An 18643-nucleotide genomic window follows, 5' to 3' on the forward strand; every position below is an offset into this window, starting at 1 on the left:
CTGTTACATTGCAAAAGTGTAACACTGACATGAATGTTAATGTAACAGGACTGTCAAGACACTGTTGTTACATAGATCTCAATTGCTTTATACATTTGTAATATATCCTACAGATACAGAACGGCAATTGTATAGCACAGACCCTTAAGTTACACTCTGCAGTTACATAATTAGTAGAGTGTAATAGAGAAAAGCTATGCTGTAACAAATTTAATCATTAGGCTTCAAAATTTCCTGTCACAAGGTGGTGAGAGAAGGGGTGAGAGAAAAAGAGGGCGAGAAAGGAGGAGACAGAGAATTCAATTAAGTTTTTAGAAAACAGACACTAATTATGGAATCTTTAGAAAGTAACAAGTCTCTCGTTTCTTTCTTTTTTGTTTCTTCATTGTAGAGCTGTTTCTTCAAGTTATAAACTAAACTAATGAATAAACGATATAAATAAAACAAGAATCTATATAAAGGAGATTGCTAATGAGAGAATAAATTATTTATTCTGATAGCAAAATAACCGAGAGAAAGTTTATTCAAGAGGTAAGCAATAACAATTATAAAATGTTCTAGATACAAAGCTGGAAGAAAGGAGTGGCATTAATAAATAACAAGATCCTCCTTTATGCCTTCGTACACGTTGTCTGCTAAAAACAACAACCTCTGTTTGTATCAAAGCATGAACGACTGCAAACAATTTGCCAAAAGCATGGCATGGCACTCGCATTCAACGTCAGCAAACTGTGTGGAGAGAACAACATTCTATGAAGACAGGATGGCTAATCTTACGTTGTTTGTGGCGGCTAATAAGACTCCTGAGATGATATATCTTCAGTATCTAGTTTCAGTTTATTAAAAATAGACATCTGCTGGTGAAAGGAATCTCAATCTTGGCAAACAGCGACAATGCAACTATTGACATAACTCTACTGACAATGTTTGTTGTGTCATTCCTTTCAGTTAAGACTTTAAGGTGTATCTCACATTTCATCAGGTATCCCCCACTTCTCCTCCTCCTCATTATATTATTATTATTATGTTTACTTTCTCAAGCTGGCATGGATTGGGTAGTTCTGCAGTACACAGCCTCTTACCATGTGCCCTAATTCTGCATCTAGTCTTTTGTGCAGACCAAATTTCTCAGGTATACTTGCACTACTTTTTCTCACAGCTTCTTTAAGGAAGCCTTGAGATAAGGTAGTTCATGCATACCATAGATACATTCTGTCAATGCGAGAGGTGTAAAAGTACCACTGTGGAGGCACATGGCCTAGTGGTTAGAGCAGCAGACTCGTGGTTGAGGGATTGTGGGTTCGAATCTCAGGCCGGGTGATGTGTGTGTTTATGAGCGAAACACCTAAGCTTTACGCGGCTCCAGCAGAAGGTAATGGCGAACTTCTGCTGACTCTTTCGCCACAACTTTCTCTCACTCTTTCCTCCTGCATCTTGCAGCTCACTTGCGACGGACCAGCACCCCGTCCAGGTGGGGAACCTATACGCTAAGAAACCGGGAAACCGGCCCTTATCAGCCAGGCGTGGCTCGAGAAGGAACAAACAAAAAAGTACCAGAAGTTAGTGATAGAATATAACTGTGGTATATGTTTGGTCCTACATACATCTATATATTCAATACTCAGATGCAACATCAGTATTGTACCAAGGGGTTACAGGGTGTTTCAGAACTTACAACATATGTATAGATTCATCCAGATGACCCAGTCAACATCAGTGTGTGTATGCTGTAAGACCCAAAATACACAGTAACTCCAGACTGATGAAGTGTCCAAGTATTGCATCTTCAGATACACATGAAGAATATATCACAGATATATTCTATTACCAGCTTATTCTTATGGCGCTGTTTCACCTCTCAGACATCATCCACAGAAATATTGCATCATATCTCTTGAATAGTTTCAAAGACATACAGCATCTCGAAAGAGTCCAGAAGCTGGCTACCCGCATGGTTCTTGGTCTCAAGAATTTGTCTTATGAAGAAAGGCTGAAGACGCTCGACCTTTATTCTCCAGAAAAACGACGACGCCGTGGTGATCTCATTCTCGCCCACAACATCATAAGCGGAAAGTGTAACCTCTCGAAAGAGCTGTTCTTCACTCCTGCTCCAGAGCGTCGGCTGCGGAGTCACTCCGAAAAGCTCTATCTGCGACGATTTCATCTCAATCGAAGGAGAGGGGCATTCTCCGTCCGGGTTGCGGATCCGTGGAATAAGCTGCCAGAAGAGATGGTGAGGATGCCGACGACCACTCGGTTCAAAGTCTCCCTTGACCTCAAGTGGCCTGAACTCTTTACATGAACACCACCCTGTACATAACTCCATGTCCCCCTACATGGCCTTGCTTTTTGAGCCAAAAAAATAACTAACTAACTAACAGCTTTAAAAAATTTTTTTTTATTTCAGCTTCTTTGTCTGTTAATCCTCACTGCAGAAGTCTGTGTACCATGAGATGAGGTGAATGTTTCAGGTAGAGCCTTTTGTAGAAGCAAAATGGTTAGAAATGTGTTAGGGAAATAGTGAAGAATAGTGGAAGAATGGTAGGGTGGGGAGAAAGAAGACCAGGTAATGTGGCTTACTCTTTTACTTGTTTCAGTCATTTTGACTGCGGCCATGCTGGAGCACCGCCTTTAGTCGAGCAAATCGATCCCGGGACTTATTCTTTGTAAGCCCAGTACTTATTCTATCGGTCTCTTTTGCCAAACCGCTAAGTGACGGGGACGTAAACACACCAGCATCGGTTGTCAAGCAATGCTAGGGGGACAAACACAGACACACAAACATATACACACACACACACACATATATATATATATATATACATATATACGACAGGCTTCTTTCAGTTTCCGTCTACCAAATCCACTCACAAGGCATTGGTCGGCCCGGGGCTATAGCAGAAGACACTTGCCCAAGATGCCATGCAGTGGGACTGAACCCGGAACCATGTGGTTGGTTAGCAAGCTACTTACCACACAGCCACTCCTGCGCCTTGTAACATGTCACAACTAAAACAATGTAGTGAAAGAAGAGAGAGAGGGCGGAAAGAAGAAATGAGGTGAAAGGATAAAAATCTCCCTCTCTCACTCTCATATATCATCATGATTTTATGGTTGTTTTTTCATGCATGACTGGGTTTGAAATGTCTTCTTCAGTGCAGCATCTCACAATTTGCTGCAGCCCCTTGTCTTCTAATTCTGTATCCATAAATTAGCCTTCAGCACCTCTCTCTCTCTCTCACACACACAGCAGAAGGCATAATATTAGAGGAAATGGAAGGATAGTGTTAGAGAAAATGGAACAGTGACAGGTATCAACACTGTTTGTTTGTAGGAGGGTGTGTGTGCCAAGACATGGATGTATAAGGGATAGAAAACTAAACAGACATTTTTGCAGTTGTAAAGGAATCTGTACAACAGCAAAAATGTAAGGGTGTAAAACAAACACGAAAAGTCCTAAAAAAAAAAGTACAGAGAGAAGAGGGAGTTGTGAGAAGACAGAAATGTATAGAAATAAGAAAAAAGCAAAATGTGTTGATGCTAGTAGAAGCTGTGCCAAGAGTAAAAATAATACTTTTAAAAAATTTCTTAGGAGGAAGACCCTGCCTAAAATGGTAGAACTCATTCACCTCACCTTACAAGACCCACACTTATTTTTTCTTAGAAATTTTATTAACCAAATTATTTTTGTGGTTATAGACCATCAACTAATTTTCTTTTCACAGATTAATCCCCACCCTTTAAAAAAAAAAAATTACCATATTCTGTAAGCCTTGTCTAAGATACCCTTCATTTACTTTGAAGACAAGCCTTGCCACACCTCAATTCTTCACACAACAAAATAAACTTACTTGATTCTTTTTTTTTACAAATTTTTTTAACTATATATTTTTTAAGACATATAGACAATCACAACTTCTATTTTCCTTCTCTACATTTTGTTAGATTTTCCAGGAATGAGTGAATTTTTGATGTTAGGTAACAACAAAGATTCTGTGAAGTGTTCTGTGAACCAAAGATATATAAAGCAGATATCTTTCAACAACGTTATAGATATCATAAAAATTTTTGCAGAAACAATTACCATAGTCACAGATAAGGGCATAATTCTTCTAAATTTGTTTTACCCAAGTCACAATACTTCCAAGGTTTACTTGCTTAATTTTTAGATTTAGAGGAAGAACTGGTATATACAATTGGTGTCCTTACCGGTGCCAGTCTACAGAGAAGAAACATAATTTACTTTTGACACTACCTTCCTTCCTCTTCCTTTAACCCTTTAGTGTTCAGATTATTCTATCAAACATAATGCTTATCGATTCCCATTGATTTGAATTAATCATGCATTATCTCATATCTTCAAGATCTTGATGGTGTAATTACTTAACGTAGAATAACATTGTAGGGTAGGTGTGAGGGCCTGGATCTGGTCAGTTTGAACATAAAACAGATTAGCTATTTTGGCCGGATATGGCCGGTTTAAATACTAAAGGGTTAAACCCAATACAAATCTGCTATACAAAAACTTTTAATGAAATTACATGTCATTAAGGTAACGAGCCATCAAATTTGAGCCAGTTTTAAAAACCCCACATCTGAATCATATCACACTTTCTGTTAATTATTTCATAAACCTTTGAAGAGAGAAAGTACTAAGTCGACCACAACAGGATCTGAACTACATACAGTAGGAACAAAGCTGGTTCATAAGCCAATAGAGGAGCTTCTACATAGACACACAACACACAAGAAATAACTCTCTCTTTTACTCTTTTACTTGTTTCAGTCATTTTATTGCGGCCATGCTGGAGCACCGCCTTTAGTCGAGCAAATCGACCCCGGGACTTATTCTTTGTAAGCCCAGTACTTATTCTATCGGTCTCTTTTGCCGAACCGCTAAGTGACGGGGACGTAAACACACCAGCATTGGTTGTCAAGTAATGCTAGAGGGACAAACACAGACACACAAACACATACATATATACGACAGGCTTCTTTCAGTTTCCGTCTACCAAATCCACTCACAAGGCATTGGTCAGCCCGGGGCTATAGCAGAAGACACTTGCCCAAGATGCCACACAGTGGGACTGAACCTGGAACCATGTGGTTGGTTAGCAAGCTACTTACCACACAGCCACTCATCCAACTTTCTTACTATTTTAAAAAGCAAGGACCTATTAGTCAACATAGTTTTAGATTACATTATGCTTGAAATAAAAGATAAAATGGTCACAACCAGAATATCTTTGATCACTAAGTCTGTTCAATTTAAATGGTACCAACTAACCAGCAACAATTTCAAGGTTCCTTTATGGTACCAAATAAAAGTCTCCACTAAAGGATGTACTTTAGGGGTCAGAAATAATTAACAATGAAGTAGAGTGGTTAATGTACTATGGTGATTTTATTGAAACCACAAGGGTTAAACAAAGAGGGGACAATACAAGGGACAAATGGGGAATATGGATTACTCATCATTTGGTCAGTCCTTGCGCTATGCCTCAAACTGGTAAGTTAAAAACCAGTTCCACTTCCTACTTCACAGTTGAATGGTTTTGGGAGAGGAAAAGATAATGACTGCTAAAATGATAAACAATGTGTAAATTCAACAAAACCTACTGCACCTAGTTATCATGGAAACCTGAATTTCAAACACCCAAATATTGAACAGGTACAATAGGAAAAAAAAATGCAATTTTGGTGATTGATAGGATAGTTAAAACATAATAGGATTTAAGAGAATTAATAATTTTATAACAATTTTATATAAAATTTTGTGGAAGAAAAGAATTATGCATGAAATGTGAAAAAAATAAAAAAAAATTTGATAAAATTCTAAAAAAAATGTCGGTAAAGGTTAATACATGATGTTATACCCATCATTAGAGAAGACACAGTAGCAGCTTTAATTTTTGTGGTTGGTAAATCCTATTCACTAAAAGTTATTAAGTTAATCCTTTCACAAAGATCAGGTATTCATTCACATAGGTAAGCGCTTATCTTAGTTGTCTGTAGCCTTGGGGCAATAGGTCTTAGGTTAAGGGCACCAATTTACACCATGTAACTTATCCCAGGAAGGCTACAGATATGGTAAATTTGGACAATTGGATGTTCGGTTTTTTGTCATCCAGAGACAGAACAAACTGTTTTCTATGTGACATGAATCCACAACCTTCAGATCAGTAATCTTATTATTCATTTGGCCTCTGTTCATTAGTAAAGTACAGCTAAAATGATGCAGTAAAAATCTGGGTGTTTGACATCTATCTATATGTAGTCTCCAAATTACCTGTGTCCCGACAAGCCAGATAAATGTTGTTGTTGAAACTTCCATGTAGGCTTTCTACAGGGAACTGGTTGTTGGGAAGGGTGGTGACATTCTCTGGGAAACACCGAGAAACACTGGCATTCAACTTCTCTTTCAGCCAGTAACTATGAATATCTCTCAGAAATTCCTGGCCTGACATTGGTACTGGGGCCATTGTTGGTTTGAGATAAACTCTACCAATATCGAAGGATAGTCAGCTAAGGCAGTTTGAGATACATGCAGAGCAATGAAACTTTTCTACAGGCCTTATTTCAGTGTCTGAGTATTGCAGAGTATTGTTGAACAGCTGTTCTTTTTTCTTCTTTTTTTGTAGTATGGCCCTGACTATTGGCCAATTCCATCATGAAAATCACTCTACCACCTTTCTTTCACTGGGCAGGCAGTTATACCTGTGTCTGGTGGCTATGGAGGAAGAGGTTGTATGGTGGATATAACTAAAAAAAAAAATGAATACAAATACTTTTCTCCTGGATCAAGTCCTTAACTTTTTCAAGTTCCACTTAGAAATAGAAATAAAGATGGGGTGGACAGTGGAGTGTTGCTCTCCAGTAAATTTGTTAAAAGGTGAGGGAGAGTGGTGAGTAGGGCCTGATTGATTACTCTTGGTATGCCCCCATAGGTCAAAGAATACAACTTGGATAGGACACTTGCCATTGGTAGGCCAGGTAATCCTAAATCTCTGGGAGTCCTTTGCAGGCTCTCCTAGACTGAAAACATTGACAATTAATGCTCAGCTACTCTCTTATCCCACTTATGTTCCACCTCTCATGCAACTTATCATATCCAGCAACTTCTTTCTCTCCAGGTTCCATATCATTCATTTCGAGCCCATTATACAGAATTCATTGAGGCAGATTTTCTGTAGCCTATGCCCTTCCTGTAGCCAGTTCTCCCTCATTTCCAAGCAAGATAATATTTACTACATGGCTGGATATGTTTAGAAGAAAGATTTGAAACAAATGACACTGCTTGTATGAAAACGAGTGACACTCGTATACAACTATCATGTGATACCATGATAAGGAGGCACAAACATACACACACACAACAGGCTTCTTTCAGTTTCCGTCAACCAAATCCACTCACAAGGTTTTGGTTAGCCTGGGGTTATAGTAGAAGACACTTGCCCATGGTGATATGCAGTAAGACCGAACCTGCAGAACTTCCACAATCATTATCCATATCTCATTACCATGTGGCAGCATCACTCCTTCCATGCACAACATACAGTCTGTTCTTTGTATGGAGAGATAGATACAAAGCTTTTGTTGGCAACATGTAGTTGCAAATGTGAACCACTAATTACATTGATAACATGATAGGCAATATGATTAATTAGTCTGGTAAAGTAATTGAAAATGAAGAAAGTTTTCCCTGCCTTCTCTCTAAGACACAAAGCGATGTTAGGTAAATATTCAAAAAATTTGGTCAGTCACTAGCCCTTGGTTTATGACAAGTGGATGTATGCCTCACACAGAGACATTTAATTCACAAACGCAATAACCCTCACCTCAAAGTATTCTTTATATTCTAACAAAAAACAACAACTACTAAATGCTTTTACCAAACAGCCCTGAATGAAGTTAATGAATTGTTAGACGAAGGGAGGAAGTTTTCAGATACTTGCAAGAAAATGAAATTAAATAGACTGGTCTTCAGGGTTGATAAAGTACCAGACAAGTATAGAAGCCAATGGTATCGACCACTCTCCCTTTCCCTCAAAATGGTTGCTAAGTGTTTAGTTCAGAAATCATTATTCATATCTGGTTTGTTAAATCTGAAATCTGTTAAATCATGAGTGCATGTGCACATTATATATATACATATATATATATTATATATATATATATATATATATATATATATATATATGATATCTGCTTCACACAGATAAATATCTATATATAATTATAATGTGTCAAATTAATCCTAAGTAAGGATTATTGTATGTCATTTGGGATACTAGCAATTAGTATGTTGCTTGTAAATTTTATATTGCATATCTCACCAAATACAAACCAACAAAGAGGACTCTCTCCTATATCACCTGACTTGCTAGAAACAGCAGCCAAATCTCTCTCAAATGATACCCTACTGTTTTAACAAAAGAAGGATACTTTACAGCATAACCATCAATATACAAAGTCACAGCTGGGAATTTTTTAATCAGGGGTTTGCTCAGTAAGGAATGACATCTTAAACATGGCTGCCCCATATCACCAACAAAATATGTACAAATCAAAATGGAAGCTTCTCTGTCACTCATTTAACCTAATATTTGTGGCTATATTTCCCTCAGTTAAATGTTTTTTTTCCTTTTTTTTTTTTAAATAGAGAATTTTTGCACTCATTTGTTACCAATCCATTTGAAACCACTCTTAAATTCTATGATACAAACTCCCAGTTTTAACTTGATCATATTAATTTATGTTCAAACACCAGCTAAAATAATGACAATGTTATTTTTAAAAATTCTTTATTATTGACGAAATTAATTGAAACAAAAACTGTGTGTTTAAATGGAAATATAACAACAAAGCTCAAACTCTTGGCATGTCCTGGCCTGATGGACTAGTCCTGTCTTGAAATGCCAATTAAATCATTCAGGTATGACTGTGTGGTAAGAAGTTTGCTTCCCAACCACATGGTTCTGGGTTCAGTCCCACTGCATGGCACTCTGGGCAAGGTCTTCCACTCTAGCGTTGGGCTGACCAAAGCCTTGTGAGTGGATTGGGCAGATGAAAAGTGAAAGAAGACTATCATATATGCATGTGTGTTTATGCCCCTGTAACTTAGCAGTTCAACAAAAGAAATTGATAGAATAAGTACCAGGCTTTACAAAACAAAGTATTGGGGTTGAGTCATTTGACTAAAAGTTTCCAAGGTGCTGCCCCAGCATGGCCACAGTCTAATGACTGAAACAAGTAAAAGAGGAAAGATGTGTTACCTAATTCTACTTCAAAGTTCTATTTGTTCAAGAACATGACAACTATCGCTACAGCACAGCACTAACTAGATACATTGCTAAATATAGTACTACCATACACCCTCTACCACTGTCAATACCAACACTACAAACGACCATCATCACTTCATGCCAGCACCAACACCACCAGAGACTACATACAATCAACATCACCACTACAAACACTACATGCTACCATCATCATCTCTATATACCATCACCAACACTACATACCACCATCACCACTACCACCCACACATTCCACCATCATCACCACCAACACTACCTACCATCACTAATACCACCAATACCCATACTACGAACCACCATCATTACTGCCACCTATACTACATTCTACCACTATCACTACCACTAACACTACATACCACCACCACCAACACAACATACCGCCGTCACCACTATCACCAACACCCAGACTACATACCACCATCACCATCGCTATATACCAACACCATCACTAGCATCCACACTACATACCATCACCACTACCACTAACACCCACACTACATAGCATTATCACCATCACCCACACTACATAACACCCCATAAACACTACATACCATCATCACCATAACTGCATACCATCATTATTACTACCACCATCACCACTACAATCCAACCCTATATACCACCATCAGCAAAACCCCCACCAATACACACTGCATACCACTCCACTTCCCCACCACCGCTAACCTCATCTGTCTCTCCCGCAGTAGAGCAAAAACTGCTATTTGCTCAAGCATGAATGCACAGCCAGCTGCACCAAGAAAGGTGCACTACAAGAACAAGCTACACTTGCATCTATCACTGCAGTAATTTTGCCGATCAATACATTAGAGGCGGCAGAGGAGGATGGTAGGACTGGGTGTGTGTGTGTGTGCGTGTACAGAAGTGTGACTCACATATCAACACTTGTTTACTGCAACAGTCTGTCCTATATATTGATTGATGTTCTGTTGCTGACAGAGGTGCAATGGTGGCGATGGTGTACCGCCGGTAGAATGGTGGCATTTATGCAGTGGTGGTAATACACAGCCGGTAGTGTGGTGATGTACTGCCGGTAGTGTGGTGGTATTCATGCAGTGGCTCTGATGGCGGTGGTGTAGTCTGTGTCTGTGACAGTGAGATACAGAAATAGTACGTAGTAGTTGGGTGGTATTTGGCAGAGTGGTAGTTTGATGGTGCGTAGAAGTGGTATTGTGTAATGTGGACATGTAACATAGTAGTGTTTGTGAGGGATATATGTAACGCATAGTAGTGGTGTGTAACATGTGGTGGAAAAGAGAAACATGTGGAAAAGAGTAACATGTGGTGGAAAAGAGTAACATGTGGTGGAAAAGAGTAACATGTGGTGGAAGTGTGTAAGGCATAGTGGCAGTATGTAATATGTGGTAGTAGAGTGTAATGCATGGTGGAAATGTGTAATGTGCAGTAGTGGCAATGTGTAACATGTGGTGGCGATGTGTAATGTGCAGTAGTGGCACACATCAATGTATACAGTGGCTGTGCTTAATGCGAAGGTGGTTGTGGTGTTGCTGGTAGTGGTGGTGGTAATACACCAGTGTAGTAGTCAGAGCTAAATCATGTCAGGTTCATTAGAACACCTCTTTACTGTATCACCATTGTACAATCAATAAACAGAAAGAGAGAGAGAGATGAAGGGATAAGGTGTGTGTGTGTGTGAGTGTAGATATATATTGAGAGAGAGAGAGAGAGAAAGAAAGAGAGGTTGGTAGTTGAGAGAGTGTGTGGGAGACTGAGTGCCAGTAGAGCAGCGGAGTATGGCAGTGCAGTATTGAGCGATGATTCAGTCACAGTAACCTGCTAGGCTAGAAAGAAGATTGAGAGAGAGAGAGAGAGAGAGAGAGAGAGAGAGGTAATTCTATTGACATTAGTAAGAAGATCAAGCATTGATGATGGCGGCGGCAGTGGTGGTGGTGGTGGTAGCGGCAGTAGCTGCGATGGAGATCTCGGATACCGACGACGCTGGTAAGCAATGTATGGCACTGCTTGCTGTATATGCGAGTGTGAGGGTGTGCGTATAGGAGTATGATGTGTGTTGCTGCAACTGTTGGTAATAACTGAGAGGCAGGTAGGATGGTGGGGGGGGGGAAGGAAGAGAGAGAGAGAGAGAGAAAAAAAAGGAAGAAATAAAGGAAGGAAAGAAAGAAAAGAAGAGAGAAAGTACGGATGCAACTGCAACACACTTGTAGTACATTTGCTGCAAAACACAGAAGCAAAATTTCTACAGAGATGTGAACATAATAGACAAACTATCTCCACCACCACCACCACCATCACCATTACAACCACCACCCCACCACTAACCATAGAAACAAGATGTCTTGAAGAAAACACTTGTTTGTCTTAAAACAACAATTACAAAAATAACATCAAGCTCAGAAGTTTTATGTTTTTTTTTAATGCTTTTCGTGTTGTTGCCTTTTTTTAAAAATTTAAATGAAAAACCGTAAGTAAAAAGTGGGGAAAAAAAAATATATATATTCATCATCATCACCATAGTAATTGTTAGACATACGTTCATCCCCATCACCAACTATTTAAAATACCACCACTACCACACCATCCACTACATCTGTCGTCATCTACCCACCCCTGTGCCTAAGAACACTATCATCAAATACTACAACAGACACTGCCGCCACTGTCACACATCACCACATGTGCTATCACCCCCACACCACCAACAAACTACACCAATCACCACTGTAATACCCACTGTGCCACCTACAATCTCCAGCACTACCCACCAATGCACACGATTTGTTCAACAAAAATTCTTATTTCTTTACTACCCACAAGGGGCTAAACACAGAGAGGACAAACAAGGACAGACAAACGGATTAAGTTGATTACATCGATCCCCCAGTGCGTAACTGGTACTTAATTTATCGACCCCGAAAGGATGAAAGGCAAAGTCGACCTCGGCGGAATTTGAACTCAGAACGTAACGGCAGACGAAATACCGATAAGCATTTTGCCCGGTGTGCTGACGATTCTGCCAGCTCGCCGCCCTTTCAACAAAAATCCTGGTCGCAGCCAAATGACCAAAACAGAAAGAAGAAGAAGAATACCATCACTACCATCACCACTGTCATGACCATTGAAAAGATATAAAAAGTCAACAAGAGATCTTCTGCAAGATTAGACAACCTGTTAGAAATGGCCCGAGTGCTTGCAAGGCATTTATAATGCCAGACCAGTGGTTCTCAGCCAGGTCCATATGACCCTTAGCAGTCCATATAAGGTTTTGTTGTTAAAATCTCATGTGCAAGAAACTGACTAAACTTCTACACTACACAAAATATTTTAACAATCTTCTTTTTATACAATTCCTAATAATATTTTATCATAAAAATATAAGAGGATTTTTTTTTCAAAATATTAAATAGCTAGGGGTGGGGTGGGGTTAGAGAGAAATAAGAATCAAAGTGGCCCATGGGTTAAAAAGAATTGTTGAGAACCACTGCGCCAGAGGAAGGTAGTGTTAAACTGGGTGACAGATCAAGTCCATGGCAGGACTTGAACTCAGGAGGCAAAGAACGGAACCAAATACTGCAAGACATCTGGTCTGACATTCTTAAAACTTCCACCAAATTCCTGCTCAGAAGTGGTATTTTTTTTTTTATAGACCCTGCACCCCCGACTCTCTGCAAAGATGAAATGCAAACCTAACCATGATGGAATCTGAACTCTGAGTGTAGGGAATCAGAACAAATACTGTGAGGTATTCTATCTATCAAATGCAATGACTCTACAGATTTTTTGATCCACTCTCTTTTATTCTTTTACTTGTTTCAGTCATTTGACTGCGGCCATGCTGGAGCACCGCCTTTAATCGAGCAACTCGACCCCGGGACTTATTCTTTTGTAAGCCCAGTACTTATTCTATCGGTCTCTTTTGCCGAACCGCTAAGTAACGGGGACATGAACACACCAGCATCGGTTGTCAAGCAATGCTAGGGGGACAAACACAGACACACAAACATGCACACACACACACATACATATATATATATATATACATACATACGACGGGCTTCTTTCAGTTTTCGTCTACCAAATCCACTCACAAGGCTTTGGTCGGCCCGAGACTATAGTAGAAGACACTTGCCCAAGGTGCCACGCAGTGGGACTGAACCCGGAACCAAGTGGTTGGTAAACAAGCTACTTACCACACAGCCACTCCTGCGCCTATATAATAATCATCATCATCATCATCTTACATTATATCTACCATACCATTGCACTATTATACCACTACTGTACAAGTAACTCTATGTTCAGCAGAAGCCTAGAGCTTTTCAAACTTTGCAATGGAATTCCAGTATATAAGACAAACAGCTCTTGGACATACCATTCAAACCATCATCATAACCCACACATAAGACTACAAACTTATCATGGCTTAGATTCTAATATAGGATTATCTATTTGTCTTTACATCCATTTTTTCATGCCAGCATGGGTAAGATAATATATTATTGAGGGGTTTGTTTTACAGCTGGATGCCCTTCTTGTCACTAACCCTTCCTTGTTTTTCAATGGTAATTTTATACCACATCATTTGAAGGCAAAAAGCCAGTGGATGACCGGTTGATAGGGGGAATAACAGCAGCACCACCACCTGTAGCTGAGTCTTCTACATGTAAAATGAAACATGTGTAATGGTAATAAATAATACCAAAATTTTTTCCAATCTCCTGTATTGATACAAAAATTCTAAATATAAGGGAAACTGAAAAGACCGTGCCTTCTCCAAGGGGACAATAAAAAGCATTTACGTGGTTGCTGAACTTGCAAGAAACAGTAGCAAAATTTCCTCCAAATAACACCCTACTATCTTAACCCTTTAGCATTTAAACCAGCCATATCCGGCCCAAATATTCCACCCGTTTTATGTTCAGACCAGCCAGATCTGACTTCTCACATGTACCCTAAAATGTCATTCTAAAAACAATCAATCACATCATTGAAATCTCGAAGCTATGAGATAAGCCATGATTAAATCAAAACAATGTGAATAAATAAGCATTATTTTGATAGAATAATCTGAATACTAAAGGGTTAAATATGGATTGGGTATGTTAAATAATGTAATAAGTCAGGATACATGTTCTCATGATTGGTGGGGTGAATAGGGACTAGACAACAGCAGCAATAATGCAATATTGTCAATTGAGGGCAGGGAGGTTGAACAAAGGGGAATGATAGGGAGAAAACACCCATAAAAATTACATGTCTGTTATGTGATCAACTCACTAGAATCCTCACTATCTCTACTCTACTTGCCATTCCTCAGATTCCAATATTAACTAAATATATGGCAAAATCTGGAACCCAAGGAAGCTAGTAACTACCTTGAAACCAAAAATGACAACACTTTCTCTCTTAACAAAAGCCCCTAAGTGTTAGATTCTTCACTCCTCATGGCAAATGAATATATCAAAAAAATTTCTAGGAAATCTAGTATCTAAATATATTTCTTTTGAACTGAAGAAGAGTAAGTATCTGTTAAGCCCTAGCTCCTAAAATATGTGCGTGTTCTATGAAAGGGAGCTCCAACATTTCAAGTAGAACATGAATGGTTTCTTTGAAGTCTAGGGTTTTCATTTCTTATTTTAGTTTTGCAATGTCTAACAACAAAGCACAATAAGTGGGAGGGGGGGGAGAAAAAGAATAGGTTGTTCAGTGTTGGATCACTTGATAAGTCTGCTCAATCAGGGTTGGCCTGAGGTTAAGCAACAACAAAATACAATGACAAACATCAAACTTTAACCCTTTCAATACCAATCCGGCTGAAACCAGCTCTGGCTCTGAGTACAAATGTCTTGTTTTCAAATGTTTTGAATTAAAATCTTCCACCAAACCTTAGTCACAATTTATGTTCCTAACACTAGCTTAATGGTAACTAAGTTATTTTACTAAATTCTTTGTTATATTTAAAATAAATTGAAAGAAACACAGAGCATCTCAAAATAAATACAGTAACGAAGGGGTTGAGAGTTACAGGTATTAAACTTTTCTCTAAATCTATGTTAGTAATACGGTTGATTCAAGAGGGATCAGAAAGCATGAATATATAAGTAAGCCAGAGAAAAACTACACAAAAAAAGGTTTTTTCAATTAACACTATTTTTTAAAACAATAAATTAACTTTTTTTAACACATTAAAAAGATATTTTTTTTGTCTAGAAAGAATTATTTTTAAAGCCATATATCCTTCAACTACTCAACTGCAAGTTAAGACAAAAAAAAAAGAAAGAAAAAAGAAGAAAACTCAATCAGGTAAAACTGGAATAAGCAGAGTCAGATGTCATGCTGATCTGCATAGCACAATGACAGCAGTAAGAACCTAATTTGCATTTTGATGAATAGTTCTGGGTGGTAAATCTAATCTACTTCCTGTCTAGTCCACTGCAAGACAATTTCAGAGTAAATGCAGGTTATGGATAGATTTATTTATTAAGCAATGCTGGCTGAAGTTGCTGGAACATAACATGCAATTGTATGTATATATGTGTGTGTCTATGTAGTTGTAGTTGCTATTGACTACAGGACAGAGAAATGCAGTCAATTTTTTACAACTGAGGTGTATTTTGAAAATTGTGAGAGTGTGAGAGAGAGTGAGTATATATATATATATATAAAACTTAACATTTGTACTTTATAATCTCTGATGAAGCCTAGAGATATTTACAAGTACCTCATGTTCATCTACCTATTACCTCAATCCACTTGAGTAATAAAGGTAGAATGAGGCATTTTTATCTATTGGCTGAAACAGCTGTAAGTTATTTTACCAATTTATATTCATGTTTCTTATAATAATTACTGGTATCCTTATATATTACTATATTTTATATCTTATATGTAAAGAATAATATGTTATATGTATGTATGTTATTGTAATTATCAGTTTAGTAAATAAATAAGTTAACACAATTTAAAGTCTAAAAGTTTATGAACCACCTATTGTTCTCCTCCATTTTCTTATTTGCTATATATATATATGTAAAAGCAAAGTAGCTAGTTGTAAAATATCAAGAAGAGATGAAAGTAATAACTATACTACATCCATCTATATACATGTGCATTAATACATGAACCAATGAGAGAACATCTGCATAGTCAACGAACTTGCTAGAAATAGCAGCTAAATGTCTCTTAATCCAGAAGCTAGTCTTAAACAATGTAGTCCAAGATAAACAAGACAAATGGGCACTACTTGAATGTGACTAACCATGTCTGTTCAATCATATTAATATACACCTGCACACACTATGTATACAAGTATACATATAAACACGTATGTATATATACACAAACATTCACTGCATATATGCATATACTTGAAAAACTCAATATACAGACACATATATATATATATATATATACACACACAGAGACACTATCATCAACAGCTAGTTTTACAGCTGCAACAGGCAATAGTACCATTACTGCTGCACCATCTAGATGCAACTAGCAGAGAGTAGTTGCAACCTCAGCAGCTGTTGCAGTAGGAACAGCTGGCAGTGCAGCATAGCAAGTGCTACTATAGTATTAGTCACAAGTATCAGCTGATTGAGACAGAGAAGCTAGGAAATGATTAGAAAATGAAAGTACTCACTGAATTACTGGTATTGATATCGGTGCTACCTTTCAGGTATTCCAACACTTCTGACAAATTCCCATCCCGCGCTGCCCGCAAAAAGCTTGAGTTGCCGTCACTCTGCAAGAGAAGAATAAAATATAAGATGAAACAACGGTTGGTTTAAATCACAACAGTAAAGACTTTCATTAATAATAATAATAATAATAATAATGGTGTCAAATTTTGCCACAAGGGCAGCAATTTTTGGGGAGGGGATGAATTGATTACATTAACACCAGTGTTCAACTGGTATTTATTTTATTGATGCCAAAAGGATGAAAGCCAAAGTTGACCTTGGTGGAATTTGAACTTAGAGTGTAGCAACAGGTGAAATACTGGTAAGCATTTTGTCCAGTGTGCTAATGACCCTGCCAGCTAACCACCTATCATAATAATAATAATAATAATGGTTTCAAATTTTGGAACAAGGCCAGCAGGTCCAAGGGGAAGCCCAGAAAGATGAAAAGCAAAGTCTACCTCAGTGAAATTTGAACTCAGAATATAAAGATGGGCAAAATGCTGCTTAGCAGCATTTTGCCCAGCAATTTTAGGGGCAAGGGGTATGTTGACATCATTGAACCCACCCCAGTGATTCAATGGTACTTATTGACCTCAAAGGATGAAAGGCAAATCGACCCCGGTGGAATTTGAACTCAGAATATAAGCAGAAGATTATAACTCTTTGGGAAGGTAAGAGTCAAAAGTCATACCAGTCCTGGTTCCCACCCCTAAACCATACCCAGTACTTGACTGATGCCAATTTTTATCTTCCCTCCTCCCATAGGATGAAAAGTAAAGATAATCTAGATAGGGTATGAATGCAGCAGTAACTTAAGGCAATAAAACTAGATATTGCAAGCAATTTTGCCCAACACACTGATTATTCTACCATATATTTATTCTTAATTATCCCTATAGGTACCATATGGAAAACAAGCATTTAACATTAAAACACAATATGGGATTTAGAATAGAGAGTACAATATAAAACAAACATTTACCATGTATGTTATATATGTGTATGCATGTGTGTATTTAGTAAATATGTGTGAACAAGGAAAATAAAAGAGTTCTCAATATGCAACCTTTTCCTTGTAAAATTTAATATGTACTCAACTAAGAAGTATGAGGGATCATTCAATTTAATGTTAAATTTTTGTTTTCATATAAAACCTGCATAAAAACAATTATTAATACATAAATACACACATACATAGGGTATCTAGTTGTAGAAAATCTGCTTGAACAAAGTATGAAAATATGGAAAGTGGACGTTACATAAATGATAATTATACACACACACACACACACACACACATGCGTGCGTGCACACACACACACACACACACAAGCACAGATAAAGCAAGAATTCCTAAAATGTACATGGACACAAATTTGCTAGGGAGAAATATATTTTGAGGGTGAGGATTACTTGTGGTTGAGATACTTATTAACATTGATACAGAATGGATGAAAGGCAAGGTAGACCTCAGCAAAATTTGAACTCACAACATAAGGGGATCTGACTAATTCACTGCAAAGTGTCGTTTAACATGACTGAGTCAGTCATCCAGAAGATCAGAATTAATCAGATGAAAATGAGTAATTGACATAGCAGAACTTACAGCTGGTATACATACATATATACATACAT

The 18643-nt window shown here is 38.0% G+C and overlaps 1 protein-coding gene across 34 annotated transcripts in view; it reads right to left on the reverse strand.

Moving 5' to 3' along the window:
- The window catches only part of LOC115210251 (titin), a 626493-nt gene that overhangs the window by 318102 nt on the left and 289748 nt on the right, over positions 1-18643 (reverse strand). For all 34 annotated transcript variants that reach the window (XM_036501835.1, XM_036501827.1, XM_036501837.1 and 31 more), the window contains exon 2: positions 16966-17067. In XM_036501835.1, coding sequence (XP_036357728.1) covers positions 16966-17067 — 102 coding nt within the window. The remainder of the gene's footprint in view (positions 1-16965; positions 17068-18643) is intronic.

Source organism: Octopus sinensis, linkage group LG4 (assembly GCF_006345805.1).
Source record: "Octopus sinensis linkage group LG4, ASM634580v1, whole genome shotgun sequence".
In the NCBI taxonomy this organism is placed as follows: Eukaryota; Metazoa; Mollusca; class Cephalopoda; order Octopoda; family Octopodidae; genus Octopus; species Octopus sinensis.